We start from the raw sequence: 15,564 nt of genomic DNA on the forward strand, positions 1-15,564 counted from the left end.
TATCTCTGCAGTAAGCTCTGTTCTGCTCCCATTTCTCTGTAGTAAGGACGGTTCTGCTGCCATATCTCTGCGGTAAGCTCGGTTCTGTTCCCATATCTCTGCAGTAAGCTCGGTTCTGTTCCCATATCTCTGCAGTAAGCTGGGAAATGGAGGGCCACCGCCTTGTGATTGCCCCCCAGGCTGAAAAGTGCCAGCCAGCCCCTGGTGACAATGAGCACATGGTGGTGGTTAATGCTGCTTTTACTGTTCCCTCTCTGTGTGGTGGTAATGATGGCATTAATTGTGCTTTTGGTGAGGAGGGAGACAGAGGAACTTTATAAGAGATTAAACTTTTACTTGTAAAACAGCAAAAAAATGATCACAGCCATATATGGTATAATACAACATGAGCAGATGTCAAAGTTCCTCAGATGCGTACTTAGCGACAGATCCAGGAAACGGCACATATGAGGCGTGATAAACAGCAAGTGCAAACAGAGTCATCCTGTTATCCAAGCTGACACAATAGATTCTTCTTCTATCCCACTGGGGTGATGTTCCCCAGCAGACCCCTATATCCCGGCTTCCTCTGACGTTCGTTATGTTGTAGGATACAGGACACTCCTCCTGCGGCCACAGCGTAGTATTCTGGTAGGTTAAGGATGCTGTGCATACCAGAGAATCTCAAGGGTCCTAGTCCTCAGGCTATCCTACAGGTTTCTTCTGGTCAGTCCATCTCTATTCAGCCCGCTGGAAAGGGGAAAAATAATCCCCTCACATGTTTTCTGGCTGTTTCACTGGCTGGTCTCCAACTGTACTCTGAGGTCCTCACTGTAGCTCTGACTGGAATAATGGTTACAGTCATCACCCAAATGCTCCACCCGCCAAGCCACCACCCAGAGGCTCCACCCACCAAGCCATCACCCAGAGGCTCCACCCACCAAGCCATCACCCAGAGGCTCCACCCACCAAGCCATCACCCAGAGACTCCACCCACCAAGCCACCACCCAGAGGCTCTGCCCACCAAGCAATCACCCTGAGGGGCCACCCACCAAGCCATCACCCAGAGGCTCCACCCACCAAGCCATCACCCAGAGACTCCACCCACTAAGCCACCACCCAGAGGCTCTATCCACAAAGCAATCACCCTGAGGGGCCACCCTCCAAGCCATCACCCAGAGGCTCCACCCACCAAGCCATCACCCAGAGACTCCACCCACCAAGCCACCACCCAGAGGCTCTACCCACAAAGCAATCACCCTGAGGGGCCACCCACCAAGCCATCACCCAGAGGCTCCACCCACCAAGCCATCACCCAGAGGCTCCACCCACCAAGCCATCACCCAGAGACTCCACCCACCAAGCCACCACCCAGAGGCTCTATCCACAAAGCAATCACCCTGAGGGGCCACCCTCCAAGCCATCACTCAGAGTCTCCACCCACCAAGCAAGCCATCACCCAGAGTCTCTGCCCACCAAGCAATCACCCCGAGGGGCCACCCTCCAAGCCATCACCCAGAGTCTCTGCCCACCAAGCTATCTGCCTAGTGAGAAGTCTAGCTGCTTACTACCCGGACTGCTGCACTAAGTGTTGATTCGCAGTGACAATAATACAAATCCCCACATGAAATAATTCTAAACTTCAATAATAAATTACAGTACCCAGCATTATAGTAATACCCAACTCTGAGGTATTATAGAAGCATTCCTAGGAAAACTTAATCGGTGTGTAAATGGACCTTATTAGTTGAGCGAGCAGAGAAAAGAGAGGTCTTTGAGCGTGCTGGCTCCTGCTATTACACTGTGTTTATCAATCAATTGTCAATCAAGACAGAGAGAGACAGCTGTTCATGATAATAGAGGGACCCTAATTTGCATATCATATAAAATGTTGTTTTTTTTTTTATGCACAAAAAAGGCAACATTTAAGGTATGGTCTTTATAGATGGTCTTTTATGACTATGGGCTTATTTTAAATAGTAGTTTGGAGTGACAGACTCCCTTTAAATGTATTTTTTGGCAAAAATAACAATGTTTTCATAAAAAAAAAATTACACCTCTGAATAATACTTAGAAACACAAGATAACCACTAGATCAAACACAATGTATTTTAACTCCAAATAATAAATAGCACAACCAAGGGAAACCCTAGATACACGGAGACCCAAAGGAGTATATTTCAAAACTAATATTTGCCGCGCAGACCACAATAAAGGTAACAGAGTTACACACACACTCTGTTTATTAGCCTACGCGTTTCATGGCAAACAGGCCACTTCATCAGGGCATCAAGATTCATCAGTAAAACCAGGTATATATACCCACGAATACAATAAAAAAAACACAAAACATGTATAAACCCCACCCTCTTACGACATCACTTCTGGTGGTGACGATGTGGCGAGAGACTATTGACTATAGTGGCCCCCATTTTCCATGAATCCAGGTGGCTGACTGGTCTAGGGTGCTGCTTATTTCTTTGCAGTGTTTGTAGACCTCTAGATCAAATGGGTTCAATTCCTGAATGAACCGTTGAAATAGAGTATATGGGAATTTACCCTCCCCCCTACTTCTTTCATTTCATGTGATTCTTGTTCCAATTAATCCTATTGATATTGAATTACACTACAGACACGCTATGTAGTGTCAGTTATCTCATATTGGCCCTTGGTTTCTTTTGCTATGGGTCAATATATGATATTTTAAGTGTTTTGAATGGGTTAAACTGGTGAATCAAGATAAATAGTTGCCCTCACCTAAGACCACTTGGTGGTTTAGTGGTATAAGACGGAGGTTTAATCTCTGGAGGATAGTTTTTAGGTTTCTTCCAGCATGAGTTCTAATCCTGGTTTATCTGGATACCAGAAATGTTTACATTTTTTTTTATTATTTTTTGATGAATATATATGGTTTTAAAGATCGATCATTGTGTTTCAATGTATTTTAATGTTTTGTATCCAATATTATGGGTGTATTTACAAAAATTTTTATCTAAAGTGGGTGTTCCCACCAGAAGTGATGTCGTAAGAGGGTGGGGTTTATACATGTTTTGTGTTTTTTTTATTGTATTCGTGGGTATATATACCTGGTTTTACTGATGAATCTTGATGCCCTGATGAAGTGGCCTGTTTGCCATGAAACGCGTAGGCTAATAAACAGAGTGTGTGTGTAACTCTGTTACCTTTATTGTGGTCTGCGCGGCTTCTATCCTCCGGTTCTATTTCTTTCCATGTGGATCCATACTGTTTGCCGGGAGCCTGCTGCGACCATACGTGCTTATCCAAGGGAGTTGTGACTTATCACAACCAGACCAGGTGAGTCTGTTTTGTGGGGGTCCAGGTGATTGCGATACCTGAAGGTATTACTCTATGTGCGCTTCTTTTTCTTGTTTTTAGAAAACTAATATTTATTAGATATAAAATTTGATAGTCCATAGCAGAGTATACACTAACCAAGCAGGGCTGAAGACTACAGGTTGGCTGCATGAAAAATAAGGAGGCGCCTCCTGACGAAGATCGGCAAAACGCGCGTTGAGGCGGCAGGCTGGGGCTCCAGGTCTCTCACCACATGTAGGTATTCTGCCCTCCTACCTTTATCAATTTTCGCACTCTATATGCACTTTGGTTCCATTATGCTGCTTGCACCTTAACTCTCAATCCTTTCCTTTGCTTGGCATCTCTTGCACTTTGCAATTGATTTTTGTACTATTTTGATAGACATATTCGGTATGCCTTCAGCATTGGCATTTAATTGAGTTCAAGCAATCTTTGCACCGCATATGCACTTTAGTTATATTATGCTGTTTGCACATTAATTCTTGTCTTTGCTTGGCACTCTGTGCACATTGCAATTAAGTATATGTATTTTCAATACACATAATTGGTACGCCTTTAGCACTGATATAATAGGGCTCCATATATATGTAGCCTCTTTTGGTGTACAGCAGTTTATAACTCTGTTATTTTTGTCTATATGGATATTGTATTATAGTGACATATGGTATATATTTTTTTAACTTATTTTTCATGCAGCCAACCTGTAGTCTTCAGCCCTGCTTAGTTAGTGTATACTCTGCTATGGACTATCAAATTTTATATCTAATAAATATTAGTTTTGAAATATACTCCTTTGGGTCTCCGTGTATCTAGGGTTTCCCTTGGTTGTGCTCTGAATAATACTGTTATTGCAGTGGATCAGATCACACCATTCACAATGCTGCCCTTTTTGAGAAAAACAATTTCCTTGTGCATCTTGCAGAAATCCACATCTTCTTAGGCTAGTTTCACACTAGCGTTTATGCGTGCACACCCTATCTTTAACATTGGGTACGCAGGCCATGCCGCCGCATGCGTCGTTTTGACGGTGCAGCATCTGCACGAAAATGCAACATGTTGCGTCCGGCGCAGGTCGTCGCACCGTCAAAACGACGCATGCGGTGGCATCCGCATACAGCGGCATGGCCTGCGTACCCAATGTTAAAGATAGGGTGCGCACGCCGCATGCAGCCGTAGGCAGAGCTGAACGAAGAGGCACGGCAGTGGGCTTCACAGAGGAAGTCCGCATCCCTCCGCAGCCCGGATAAACGCTAATGTGAAACTAGCCTTAGAGATGGACTGCAATATAAAAGGTTGACACTGGACAACTTTAAAAAAAAATGCTATTAACCTGCAGATATGGTGTCAATCTGCAGGTTAATAGCATTCTAAAACTGTGTGGTGCTGGCACTGAGAGCACCGAAGTCGGGAGGAAATTAACTTTATTCCTTCTGGCAGGCTCAGACTTTTTAGTCAGAGAGGCTCGGGTGGCGTGGCTTCAGTCACCGCTCAGTACATAGTAAGTGGCAGCTGTAACTGTACTCCCAGCATTGACTGACAGTCAGATCTAATGCTGAGCTTGCTATCCGTCAGTGCCGGGGTGCGGTTTTAGCCGCCACTCACTATGCACTGAGTGGTGAATGAAGCCGTGCCACTCAAGCTTCTATGACTGAAAGCCCAAGGCTGCCGGGAGGAATAAAAGTTAATTTCCTCCTGACAGTGGAGCTCTTGGTGCGGGTGTCGGACAGCTTCAGAAAACTATTATCCTACAGATTAACCCCATATCTGCAGATTCACAACATTTTTTTTTACGTGACAGGCTAAACACCGGCTACTAAAAAAGTCTATCTTCAGGTTGGAACTGAATGTAAAAGCTACAGCAGTCACATGACATCCTCTGCTATAAGAGGGAGAAAAACAGTGGTGGCCACAGGCAGTGGTGCACAGACAAGGGGCGGAGCTCTAGACGGTCAATATCTCTTTTTTTATTTTACACCACCATTTTAATGCAAACCTTTAGTGTATAAACAGCACAATCATCATAGTGATCTATGCTCCACAGGTCATCAAATATCAGATCAGTGAGGGTCTGACACAAGGCATCCCCACCGATCAGCTGTTATCAGATGTGCAGCGCCCCAGAGTCCTGGTCGTTGCAGTAATGTCGCTCTGCCGCTAAGGGGAGTGATGTTACGTCTGATGGCACTGAAGGAGTTCATCTGACCAGGTATCACAGACACCAATACATTTCACAGTCTGGCCTTCAGGGGGAGCTAAGGGTACTATGTATTAGGCCACTCCTCACAGTCTGGTAAAACTGGGGGTTAGGCAGGAAGTTAGAAGAGAAAGCTGACTGGGTTGGAACCAGGCAACACCTTGTGGCAGAGGGTGTTGTAGGGGAAGATTCAGAGGGGTCCCTGTCAGGGGTGGGATCCTGACAGAGGCCTAGCGAACAGAGAGAACGCTACGGGACCATGCCTGCACTGGATAGCGGCGGTGCCCTAAGAAAGGATAAGAAGCGAGATTTATTGTGCTGAGTGAGAAACGAGATCAACGCAACAAGGAGAATACCAGTAGGAGTCGTGCTGTAAGACGAGGCAACATCCTACTGAGGTACATAACCGGTGGCCGGAACGCCGAGGAAGTACTAGGTTCCAAGCCAGACTTCAAACCTACGGCAGGACAGTCAGTTAGAGGCGGGCTGTCTCACGAAGATCACCTAGGAAGACACAGGGGGGTAACAACAGGAGTGAGGCGACGCTAGAGTCCCGGAAGAGCTCCGAGCCTCCCCGTCATACGGGTGCGTCCTTCCTTAACATCTGGGGGACAAGGAAGAACATGAGAATCGAGTTGTGAGGGAACACGAGAAACAGACACAACAGTTGTGGGGACTATCCCGTAAGCACAGCAGGGGAGGACCACAACACACAAGTGCTAGAAGGTAGGCACAGATTTCCACCTGCAAAGGGAACTCTGGAGGTGCCATTGGACCGGCCGGACTTGCGTAGCCCGGTTAACCGTATTCCAGACTGAGGACCAAGAAGCCTTCAGTAAAGAGGTAAAGAGACTGCAACCTGGTGTCCTCGTTATTCACCGCGACCTGCACCACACCACAGCATCACCATCATCTACACCTTCCATTGTGCGCCCCTCGGCAGGGTCACGGACCAGGTCTAGCCACCGTGACAACCCCAGAGCAGAGACTCAGAGGCCCGGTACCGGGTACCCCTCGGCCCTGCGGCAGTGGGGGCGCTGCAGATGCTCTGCCAGTATTTCAAGGTGGACAAAGTGTCTTTCACGTGAGGGCCTTGGGAAAGGCATCTGGACATGAGCTCTGCCAAGTGTGGCAGACTACAAAGAATCAAACGTTCAGTGTCCTCACTAGGAAGAGCACTAACCATCCTCTCCTTCATAGCCTCCTCTTCAGGCCATCCATGCTGGACAGGCAGGCATGAAGCTGGGATTGGGAATCCCCTCTGTAGCGCAGAGTAAAAAATCCTGTTCCTCCTCATCCTCCTGTTCCTCGTCATCACCCAATGTGGCCTGAGAATACTGTAAATAGTGAAGAGGGATTCAACTTGTTAGCTGCCGATTTGGGAACTGCAGCTCAGTTCCTACTCACATGAACAGGATCTTAGCTGAAGTACCATGGAACTACCAGGGAGCCAAAGATTTTTAGGCCACACTTTATTGTCTACATCTGGCCTCACAACAGCTACTCTGTAGGGTACCTGGTGTCACACTCTTTCCAATCTGATATTGATGGGTCATCAATATATAAGTTGAGAACAAGCCTTTTTATTATTTTGGATTGTGAAAGTTAGGCCGGTGTCACACTTGCAAGTGCGATGCGAGAAACTGGCATCCATACCCGGCACTGCCGCCGGCACTCGGGACCGGAGCGTGCGGCTGCATAGAGATACATGCAGCCGCACGCTCCGGTCCCGAGTTCCGGCGGCAGTGCCGGGTATCGATGAGAGAGACTCATTCGAGTTTCTCACATTGCACTCGCAAGTGTGACATCGGCCTTATTTAGATGGTGGACGCATTTAAATACATTTCCATAATCTCACAGCTAGAACAGACTCAAGATGTCAATGCTGTAGCGGAATAATCTACCTGGTGGATACCACTCTGCCCACGTGACTATTGTTCTTTTGTTTATACTAGTGCCACGTGAGTCATGTAAATGTTAGCACTTTGCAGTCACATCCTTCTACATTGCTTTCAGAACCTTCACTTATATTATTTTACATTCCTGGTTCTTAGAGCCTTCACCTTCATGGTTCTTATCAGTTTACTCAGGGATATTTATTTATTTTTCATGGAAAATGGAAAAGCTTTTATTTGCCAACACTTGCTTCATGAAATGTTACTGAGTGGGTGGTGTTTACAACAGATTTCCAACATGATTAGTTTGACAAGAAAAACAAATGTCTCCATCTTCTAAAATTAAATGCCTACAAAGTCTGGGATGTACTCCAAGAAATCTGGAATTATTAATATCAGTCAGAGACACCAGCTCAGTCATAACTTGGCATTAATCATAGGCATCTAAAATCTGACCTGTACATGAAAGATGGATTTCTAATAAGGGGAGAGAAATCTGCTCCAAAAAACTAGTCTTGACAATTGACAGTAATATATGGAGGAAATGCAAATGTGGTTTCAAACAAAAGAGCAAATGACACATAACGACATAAAGGATCTGTGTTATAATGTGTATGCATATTGTAGACTCTTGTATAGTATGGATATGTGTATCTAGAATTACAGTGAATTCAGGGCTTATTCTATACATGACAAAATGGGTTTTGTCCCATAAACAACATGGACAAAAAATACACATTGCACACACATGAACTTTTATGACCTCCTATAATAATAATAATAATAATAATAATTTTATTTATATAGCGCCAACATATTCCGCAGCGCTTTACAAAGTATAGAGGGGACTTGTACAGACAATAGACATTACAGCATAACAGTAATCACAGTTCAAAATAGATACCAGGAGGAATGAGGGCCCTGCTCGCAAGCTTACAAACTATGAGGAAAAGGGTGAGACATGAGAGGTGGATGGTAACAATTGCTTTAGTTATTCGGACCAGCCATAGTGTAAGGCTCGGGTGTTCATGTAAAGCTGCATGAACCAGTTAACTGCCTAAGTATGTAGCAGTACAGACACAGAGTGCTATTAACTACAGTACATAAAGTGTATGAGAACATGATGCGAGGAACCTGATTATGGTTTAAGTTTTTTGTTTTTTTTTGAATGGGCCACACAGGGATAGTTAGGTTAATGCGTTGAGGCGGTAGGCCAATACTGTGGGGATTGGGGATTAATCGTATTAACCTGGGTAGTGCATTCCAAAGAATCGGCGCAGCATGTGTAAAGTCTTGGAGACGGGAGTGGGAGGTTCTGATTATTGAGGATGCTAACCTCAGGTCATTAGCAGAGCGGAGGGCACGGGTAGGGTGGTAGACTGAGACCAGAGAGGAGATGTAGGGTGGTGCTGAGCCATGGAGTGCTTTGTGGATGAGGGTAGTAGTTTTCTACTGGATTCTGGAGTGGATGGGTAGCCAGTGTAATGACTGGCAAAAGGTAGAGGCATCGGTGTAACGGTTGGTGAGGAATATGATACTGGCAGCAGCATTCAGGACAGATTGGAGCGGGGAGAGTTTGGTAAGAGGGGGGCCGATTAGTAGAGAGTTACAATAGCCCAGACACGAATGAATAAGTGAAACAGTGAGAGTTTTTGCAGAGTCGAAAGTAAGAAAAGGGCGAATTCTAGAAATGTTTTTGAGATGCAGATAAGAAGAGCGAGCCAGTGATCGGATGTGGGGGGTGAATAAAAGCTCGGAATCAAGGATGACCCCAAGGCAGCGGGCATGTTGCTTTGGAGTAATGGTGGAACCGCACACGGAGATGGCAATGTCAGGCAAAGGTAGGTTAGTAGAGGGAGAGAACACGAGGAGTTCAGTTTTTGACAGGTTCAGTTTCAGATAGAGGGAGGACATGATGTTAGAGAGAGCAGTAAGACAATCACTGGTGTTTTCTAAAAAGGCCGTCGTGATATCAGGAGAAGAAGTGTATAATTGGGTGTCATCAGCATAGGATGGTACTGGAACCCAAATCTACTGATTGTTTGTCCAATAGGGGCAGTATGCAAAGAAAAGAGGAGGGGGCCTAGGACTGATCCTTGAGGAACCCCTACAGTAAGGGGAAGGTGAGAGGAGGAGGAACCAGCAAAAGATACAGTGAAGGAGCGGTTAGAGAGATAGGAGGAGAACCAGGAGAGAACGGTGTTCTTGAGGCCGATGGAGCGGACCATAGTGAGGAGGAGCTGATGATCCACAGTGTTGAATGCTGCGGAGAGATCCAAGAGAATTAGCATGGAGTAGTGACCATTAGATTTAGCTGTTAGTAGGTCATTAGAGACTTTAGTGAGGGCAGTTTCAGTAGAGTGTAAAGAGCAGAGACCAGATTGAAGAGGGTCGAGAAGAGAGTTATCTGAGAGATAGCGGGTAAGACAGGAGTGGACCAGGCTTTCGAGGAGTTTAGAGATGAAGGGAAGATTGGAGACAGGTCTATAATTAGCGGCACAATTTTGGTCGAGGGAGGGTTTTTTAAGTAATGGATGTATGATGGCATGCTTAAATGAGGAGGGAAAAATACCGGAAGAGAGAGAAAGGTTGAATATTTTTGTTAGGTGAGAGGTGACAGCCGGGGAATGGGACTGTAGGAGATGTGACGGAATGGGGTCACTGGTGCAAGTGGTTGGGTGAGAAGATGCAAGGAGCCTGATTACTTCTTCTTCTGTAACTGGTTCAAAGTCAGAGAGTGAACTAGATGCAGTGGGGGAGGGAGGACAGTGCATGGTATGAAGGGATTGGGAGATAATTTCCTGTCGAATGTGGTCAATTTTTTCTTTGAAGTAATTGGCCAGATCTTCAGGGCGGAGATCTGTGGTTAGGGCCTGCACTCTTGGGTTGAGTAAGGACTGGAAAGTGTCAAAGAGACGTTTAGGGTTATTGGACAGCGAGGTGATGAGGGTGTTGAAGTAGGTTTGCTTGGAGAGGTGAAGGGCAGAGTTGTATGTTTTTAGCATGAACTTATAATGCATGAAATCTTTGGGTAGATTAGATTTTTTCCACAGACGTTCGGCACACCTGGAGCACCGCTGCAGGAAACGTGTTTGCAGCGTGTGCCACGGTTATCGCCGTCTGTGCTGAGTTGTTCTATGTATAGGAGGTGCAGCTTAATCCAGGGCACTTTGCATGTTTTCATTGTAATGCTTTAGAGCAGAATCAGGACATGAGATGGAGGAGATTGGAGCCAATGAGGACTGCAAGTTCTTCATAAGTTTCTGGGTGTTAATGACCTGTATGTTTCTATAAGTGTGGAAAGTGGGGGTGATCTGAGCAGGATGGCAGTTCTTGATAGAGAATGAAAGAAGGTTGTGGTCCATACATACTAATATGGCGTTTGTTCCGATTTGGCAGCTATAACAGCTTTCACTCTTTTTTGAAGGTTTTTTACAAGGTTTTGGAAGTGTAAAATTTGCCCATTCATCCAAAAGAGCATTTGTGGGATACTGATGCTGGAGGACAGGGCCGGCCTCACAATCTTCTTTCTAATACCACCCAAAGGTGTTTGATGTAGTGATGGTTCATTGTGACCGATCCGAGACAAAGAGCCAGCTCTCTGCTGCAAACAATGGTGGTACCCCAGTGAGAGATGCTAAATTCTCTGAATGACACTCACTGGCCGTAAAATGATGGTTTTCGACGACTGAAACATTGCCCACTCGATCCAAAGAGTGCTCACCCATCGATTATATTGACTGAATGCAAGTAAGAGGGGTTTTGGCAGTGACTTGGCGGGTTTTCAGCTTTGTTAATTTCTCCTTTAATGTGTGTTCCCTTGAGAAAGCACGTGGGCGAAACGCGCGTCGGGGCGTTCCCTGCAGCGACACTTTCTTTCAGAATGGGTAAGCATTGAATTACTTTTATATTTTTCAAGTTGTCCCTCATGCTGAGTTCTCATCATCCGGGTAATTATACATTGAATGGTAACCTTAAAGGGTGTTTTTGGGAGCTTCATTTGGGACGGATGTTAATACATAGAAATTTACAATGCTAAGTGATATGTGTTGATACATCATCGCTGCTTAATATGGAACTTTGTTTGTGTCTTTTTGAGATCCTCATATGATATGATATTTTTAAATAAATTTTCAATAAACTTTATTGATTTTATATTGCTAGTGTTGTAGTGGTCTGTGAGTACTAGTTACTCATTTTTTGGTAATATGACATAATTGTCCACGATCTTTTTTTTAACTTGTTGAATACTGATAGAGAAGTAGTTATAGCAATGCTTCTGGCTGAGATTAGTTATTTATGCTTTCTGAATCTGTATTTTCACAGCTGTTTTCTTAGCCTTTACTGGTTAGATTACTGGGACAACATAAAAAAATGACGTAGGGTCCGCCTTTCATTTGTAACCAAAAAAGGCTAAACAGACAGCTGTGGGCTGATATTAATACCATGGAAAGGGCCACAGATATTGGCTCCCTTCCCAGGCTAAGACCATCATAAGATGCGCCAAATCTGGCACTTAGCCTCCGCTCTTCCCGCTTGCCCTGGGTTGGTGGCAAGTGGGGTAATAGAGTTGATGTTGATGTCAGCTGTTTTATAGCCACTGACATCAAGCCCAGGGATTAGTAATGGAGAGGCGTCTATAAGACAGCTCCATTACTAACTCCATAGTCAAATGTAATAAAGACACAGACAGAGTAAAGTCATTTAATTGAAATAAACACACAGACTCCTTTATTTGAAATAAACACTCCCAACCTTCTTTTCCCATCTATTATTGAAAAATTAAAAATAATAAAACAACATATTTCTCGTCTGTCAGACAACTATCTACTTGTCCCATGAAGAGCCCAACTCTGCTTCATCTGGACTACTTGGCTGAGCGGTGACATGATGTGACTGCTCAGCCGTGAATTCAGAAGAGACTGAGCTGAGCGATGCAAGCTGTGATGACATAAAGTTTACTGCAGTACATTTGCAGTGCTCCAGAGTTCTAGTCGTTGTAATAATGTCATTCTTCCACCAGGGGGAGTGATGTTACGTCTGAAGGCAATAAAGGAGATCTCTTTATCAGGTAACACAATGCATGCAACATGTTCACACTCCAGACCAGAAGGGGGAGCTCTGAGCCTGTTTAAGGTGAACTCCCCAATATATCATCCTGATCTGGAGGGAAAGGGGGTTCAGAGTTCAGTTCCTGTCAGGAAGACAGAGGAAGAGGAGCTCTGTGGCATGAAGTGCTACAGCTCCTGGGAAGAGAACGTATTGCAGAGAGTGTGCAGGAAAGCAGAGCACAGGAGAGGAATATCAGAGGGAGATCAGCCAGGAACAAGCTGCTCCTTTCTGAGGCACAGGAATCCAGTAGCCAGAACACCGAGGGAGTAAGGATCTCTACGCTTTACTTCAGAGGCTGGCAGGACAGTTAATTCCAAGTTGGCTGCCCGACCTTATACCCAGGAGGCACGGTGGCAACTTGTGGGGGCTGGGGCATGCTAGAGTCTCTGTAAAAAGCCTCAGGCCATCAGTCATACGGGTTTGTCATATCTTTACCATCAGGGGGACAGAGAGAAAGAGACATTACATCTACAATAGTTGTGAGGACCTTACCGAGAAGCTCAGCAGGGGAGGTACTACAACATCCAGGCGCTAGAGGAAGGCTACTGATTTCCACCTGGATAAGGGGACTCTGGATTTGCCTTCAGACCGGCTGGACTCTGCCTACCCTGTGGTCGGTACCCTGGACTGTGGATGCTGAAGCCTTCAGTAAAGGTAAAGAGACTGCAACCTTGTGTCCTCGTTATTCATTGCGCCTTACATCATCCACCATCCATCATCTACACCTCTGGGAAGCTCTGGGGATACACTTCACCTCTGGGAAGGTATACCATCTAGCTGCCATAACATCACCCCAGTGGACCCCTCACAGCAGCGTCGGTCACCCTGACCAAATACCACAGGTGGCATCACAAACATTATCCCTTTAAAGACCTTTCCCCCATTTACAACGGATGTCCCTAGGGCCACGGACCGGGTCAGCCACTGTGACATCCCCACCGAGAACCGAAGGGCCTGGCTCCATGTATCCCATTGCCCTACGGGGGCGCTCCACATTGGCCAGTGTTCATTATCCCAGGTGATTGCCATGCTACTTAACTAAGCTGTTTCTCCCAGACCTATGCTAGAGGTACATTCAGCTAGTGAGATTTGTGCTTCCTGTGCCTTGAGTTCTGTATGCTTGATCTTTTGTTGTCCGACCTTGGACTTCGTTCTGACCATCCGTCTGTTTAAACTCTTCTGCTCTGATCCGTTATCCTCCTGATATTCAGAACTTGCAACATTACCTGACTACGCTTTTGTTTCTTCCTCCTCCTATGATGAACCCTACTGACTTCTGACCTTGGACTCCTTTACCATTCTGACTCATGGCGGGCCATGAGCAGTGACTATCTATTTATCTATCACCATGTTCCTCTCTATCTTTGAACATATTTAATACATAACACTCTTTAATATCTATGATTAATTTTTTTCCATGTATGTCACACTGACAACACACGGATGTCACATACACACGCGGATGGCACACAGACACAGACCACGGATCTCACCAGTACTGGTTTTTCCAGTACCAAAATCACCAGGATGTGTGAAGGAGGCCTAGAACTAATGTTGCCATATTCAGGCTGCATATTTCAGTGCAAGGTGCAGCTCTGCCATGTTTAACATAGTAATTCAACAAGGGATGAAACAGCTATCCATATTTGTTTCCTTTAACCAAAACTTGTCTGAACTGAACACCTGAAGTTCAGCAAGGTTTACATTTATAGTTTAACATATTCTGATCATACATCACAAGGGAAAAAAATGTACATTCATGTTACTCACTGTGAAATCATATCTATGTGTGCCCTCCAGTGCTTGATAACTATGCAAAAAGAACATATAAAAATGTATATTAATATTCGGCAATACTTAGTGACAGCCAAGAGGATATTTAATTAAAGGGGGTTTTCATATCTCAGAAAGTGATGGCATCATTGATCACTTTCTGTGATTGCCCTATAGACTAACATTGGTCCGAGTTTTGTTGGAATGGACTCGGACTTTACAGACATCATCACTATATCAAATCAGTATGTGTTTGGAGTGTAGGGCCGGGTGCACAAGATCCGGAAGCGCATGTTCGCTGCCTCCAAAGTGCTATTGTGCACAGGTAAATCCACATGTGTTCACGGAACCTTGTGAATTCACCGCATCCAAAACATTCTATTGGTGAAATTTCTCTTGCGGAAACTAGAGTCTCCGCAAGAGAAACTGACATGCTGCGGTCAGGCGGGAGAGCCGAGGGCATCTGTGGGCACATAGTGGGTATGGGATTTCTTGAAAACCTATCTAATCTATGAAATATCTATCTCACAGTAAAACACCCGCTTCATTGCTTTAAATGAGGAAAAAAAACTTGCAAAAAGTCTGACACTTTTAATTTTATTAGTGTACCCTCCTATGCAAACCAGTGTCATGCTATAAGTACAAAGGAAGATGAGCAAAACATAATCAGTGCAAAATTCAAAGCAGCAAAACACACATTAATGTAACTTTTTGGGGGGCTTGATTTGCCCTGGTGGCTGGTGGTTCTTGTTCTATATACTGCAATACTATGGTATTGGAGTATACAGTAAAAATGACGGTCCTCTATGAAGCTCGGCTAATGGCTGGGCTTCACAAGAGTAGATGGTAGTGATGAGGGCATCCCATCAGCACTCTGCAATCACCTTATCACCTTGGTGGGTTGATGGGCAGCAGATAAGTGGTCAAATAACAACTATCAGAGCTAACTACGGTTGCTGCTGTTAGTGGCAGGTGCTGGCTGTAAAATGCAGCTGGCACGTTACATGAGTGAAGAAGGCTCAGCTCCTAAGCCCATTCTTAAACCCGCACTGGACATGTGCACATATATATTGTGGATATCAGAAAGAGGTTCAAAGGTGGAATTATAAAAATTATAGGGAGTTTCCTGGCCTCAGATTGTTATATTATGTTTTTTAGTTGGAATCTCTACTTACAAATAACTGGTAAATGGGATCTTTGATTCAGGAAGTGCACTACATTCTGCATTCATCCCATTCTTGTCTTGCTGTTCAAGGGGCAAAAAATTGTTATAT

The 15,564-nt window shown here is 44.9% G+C and overlaps 1 protein-coding gene across 1 annotated transcript in view; it reads right to left on the bottom strand.

The window, feature by feature from the left end:
• Nucleotides 1-15,564, bottom strand: part of LOC143817775 (cilia- and flagella-associated protein 337-like) — a 263,091-nt gene that overhangs the window by 25,030 nt on the left and 222,497 nt on the right. The window contains exon 26 of the mRNA XM_077299254.1: nucleotides 15,466-15,536. Coding sequence (XP_077155369.1) covers nucleotides 15,466-15,536 — 71 coding nt within the window. The remainder of the gene's footprint in view (nucleotides 1-15,465; nucleotides 15,537-15,564) is intronic.

Source organism: Ranitomeya variabilis, chromosome 3 (assembly GCF_051348905.1).
Source record: "Ranitomeya variabilis isolate aRanVar5 chromosome 3, aRanVar5.hap1, whole genome shotgun sequence".
NCBI classification, from domain to species: domain Eukaryota; kingdom Metazoa; phylum Chordata; class Amphibia; order Anura; family Dendrobatidae; genus Ranitomeya; species Ranitomeya variabilis.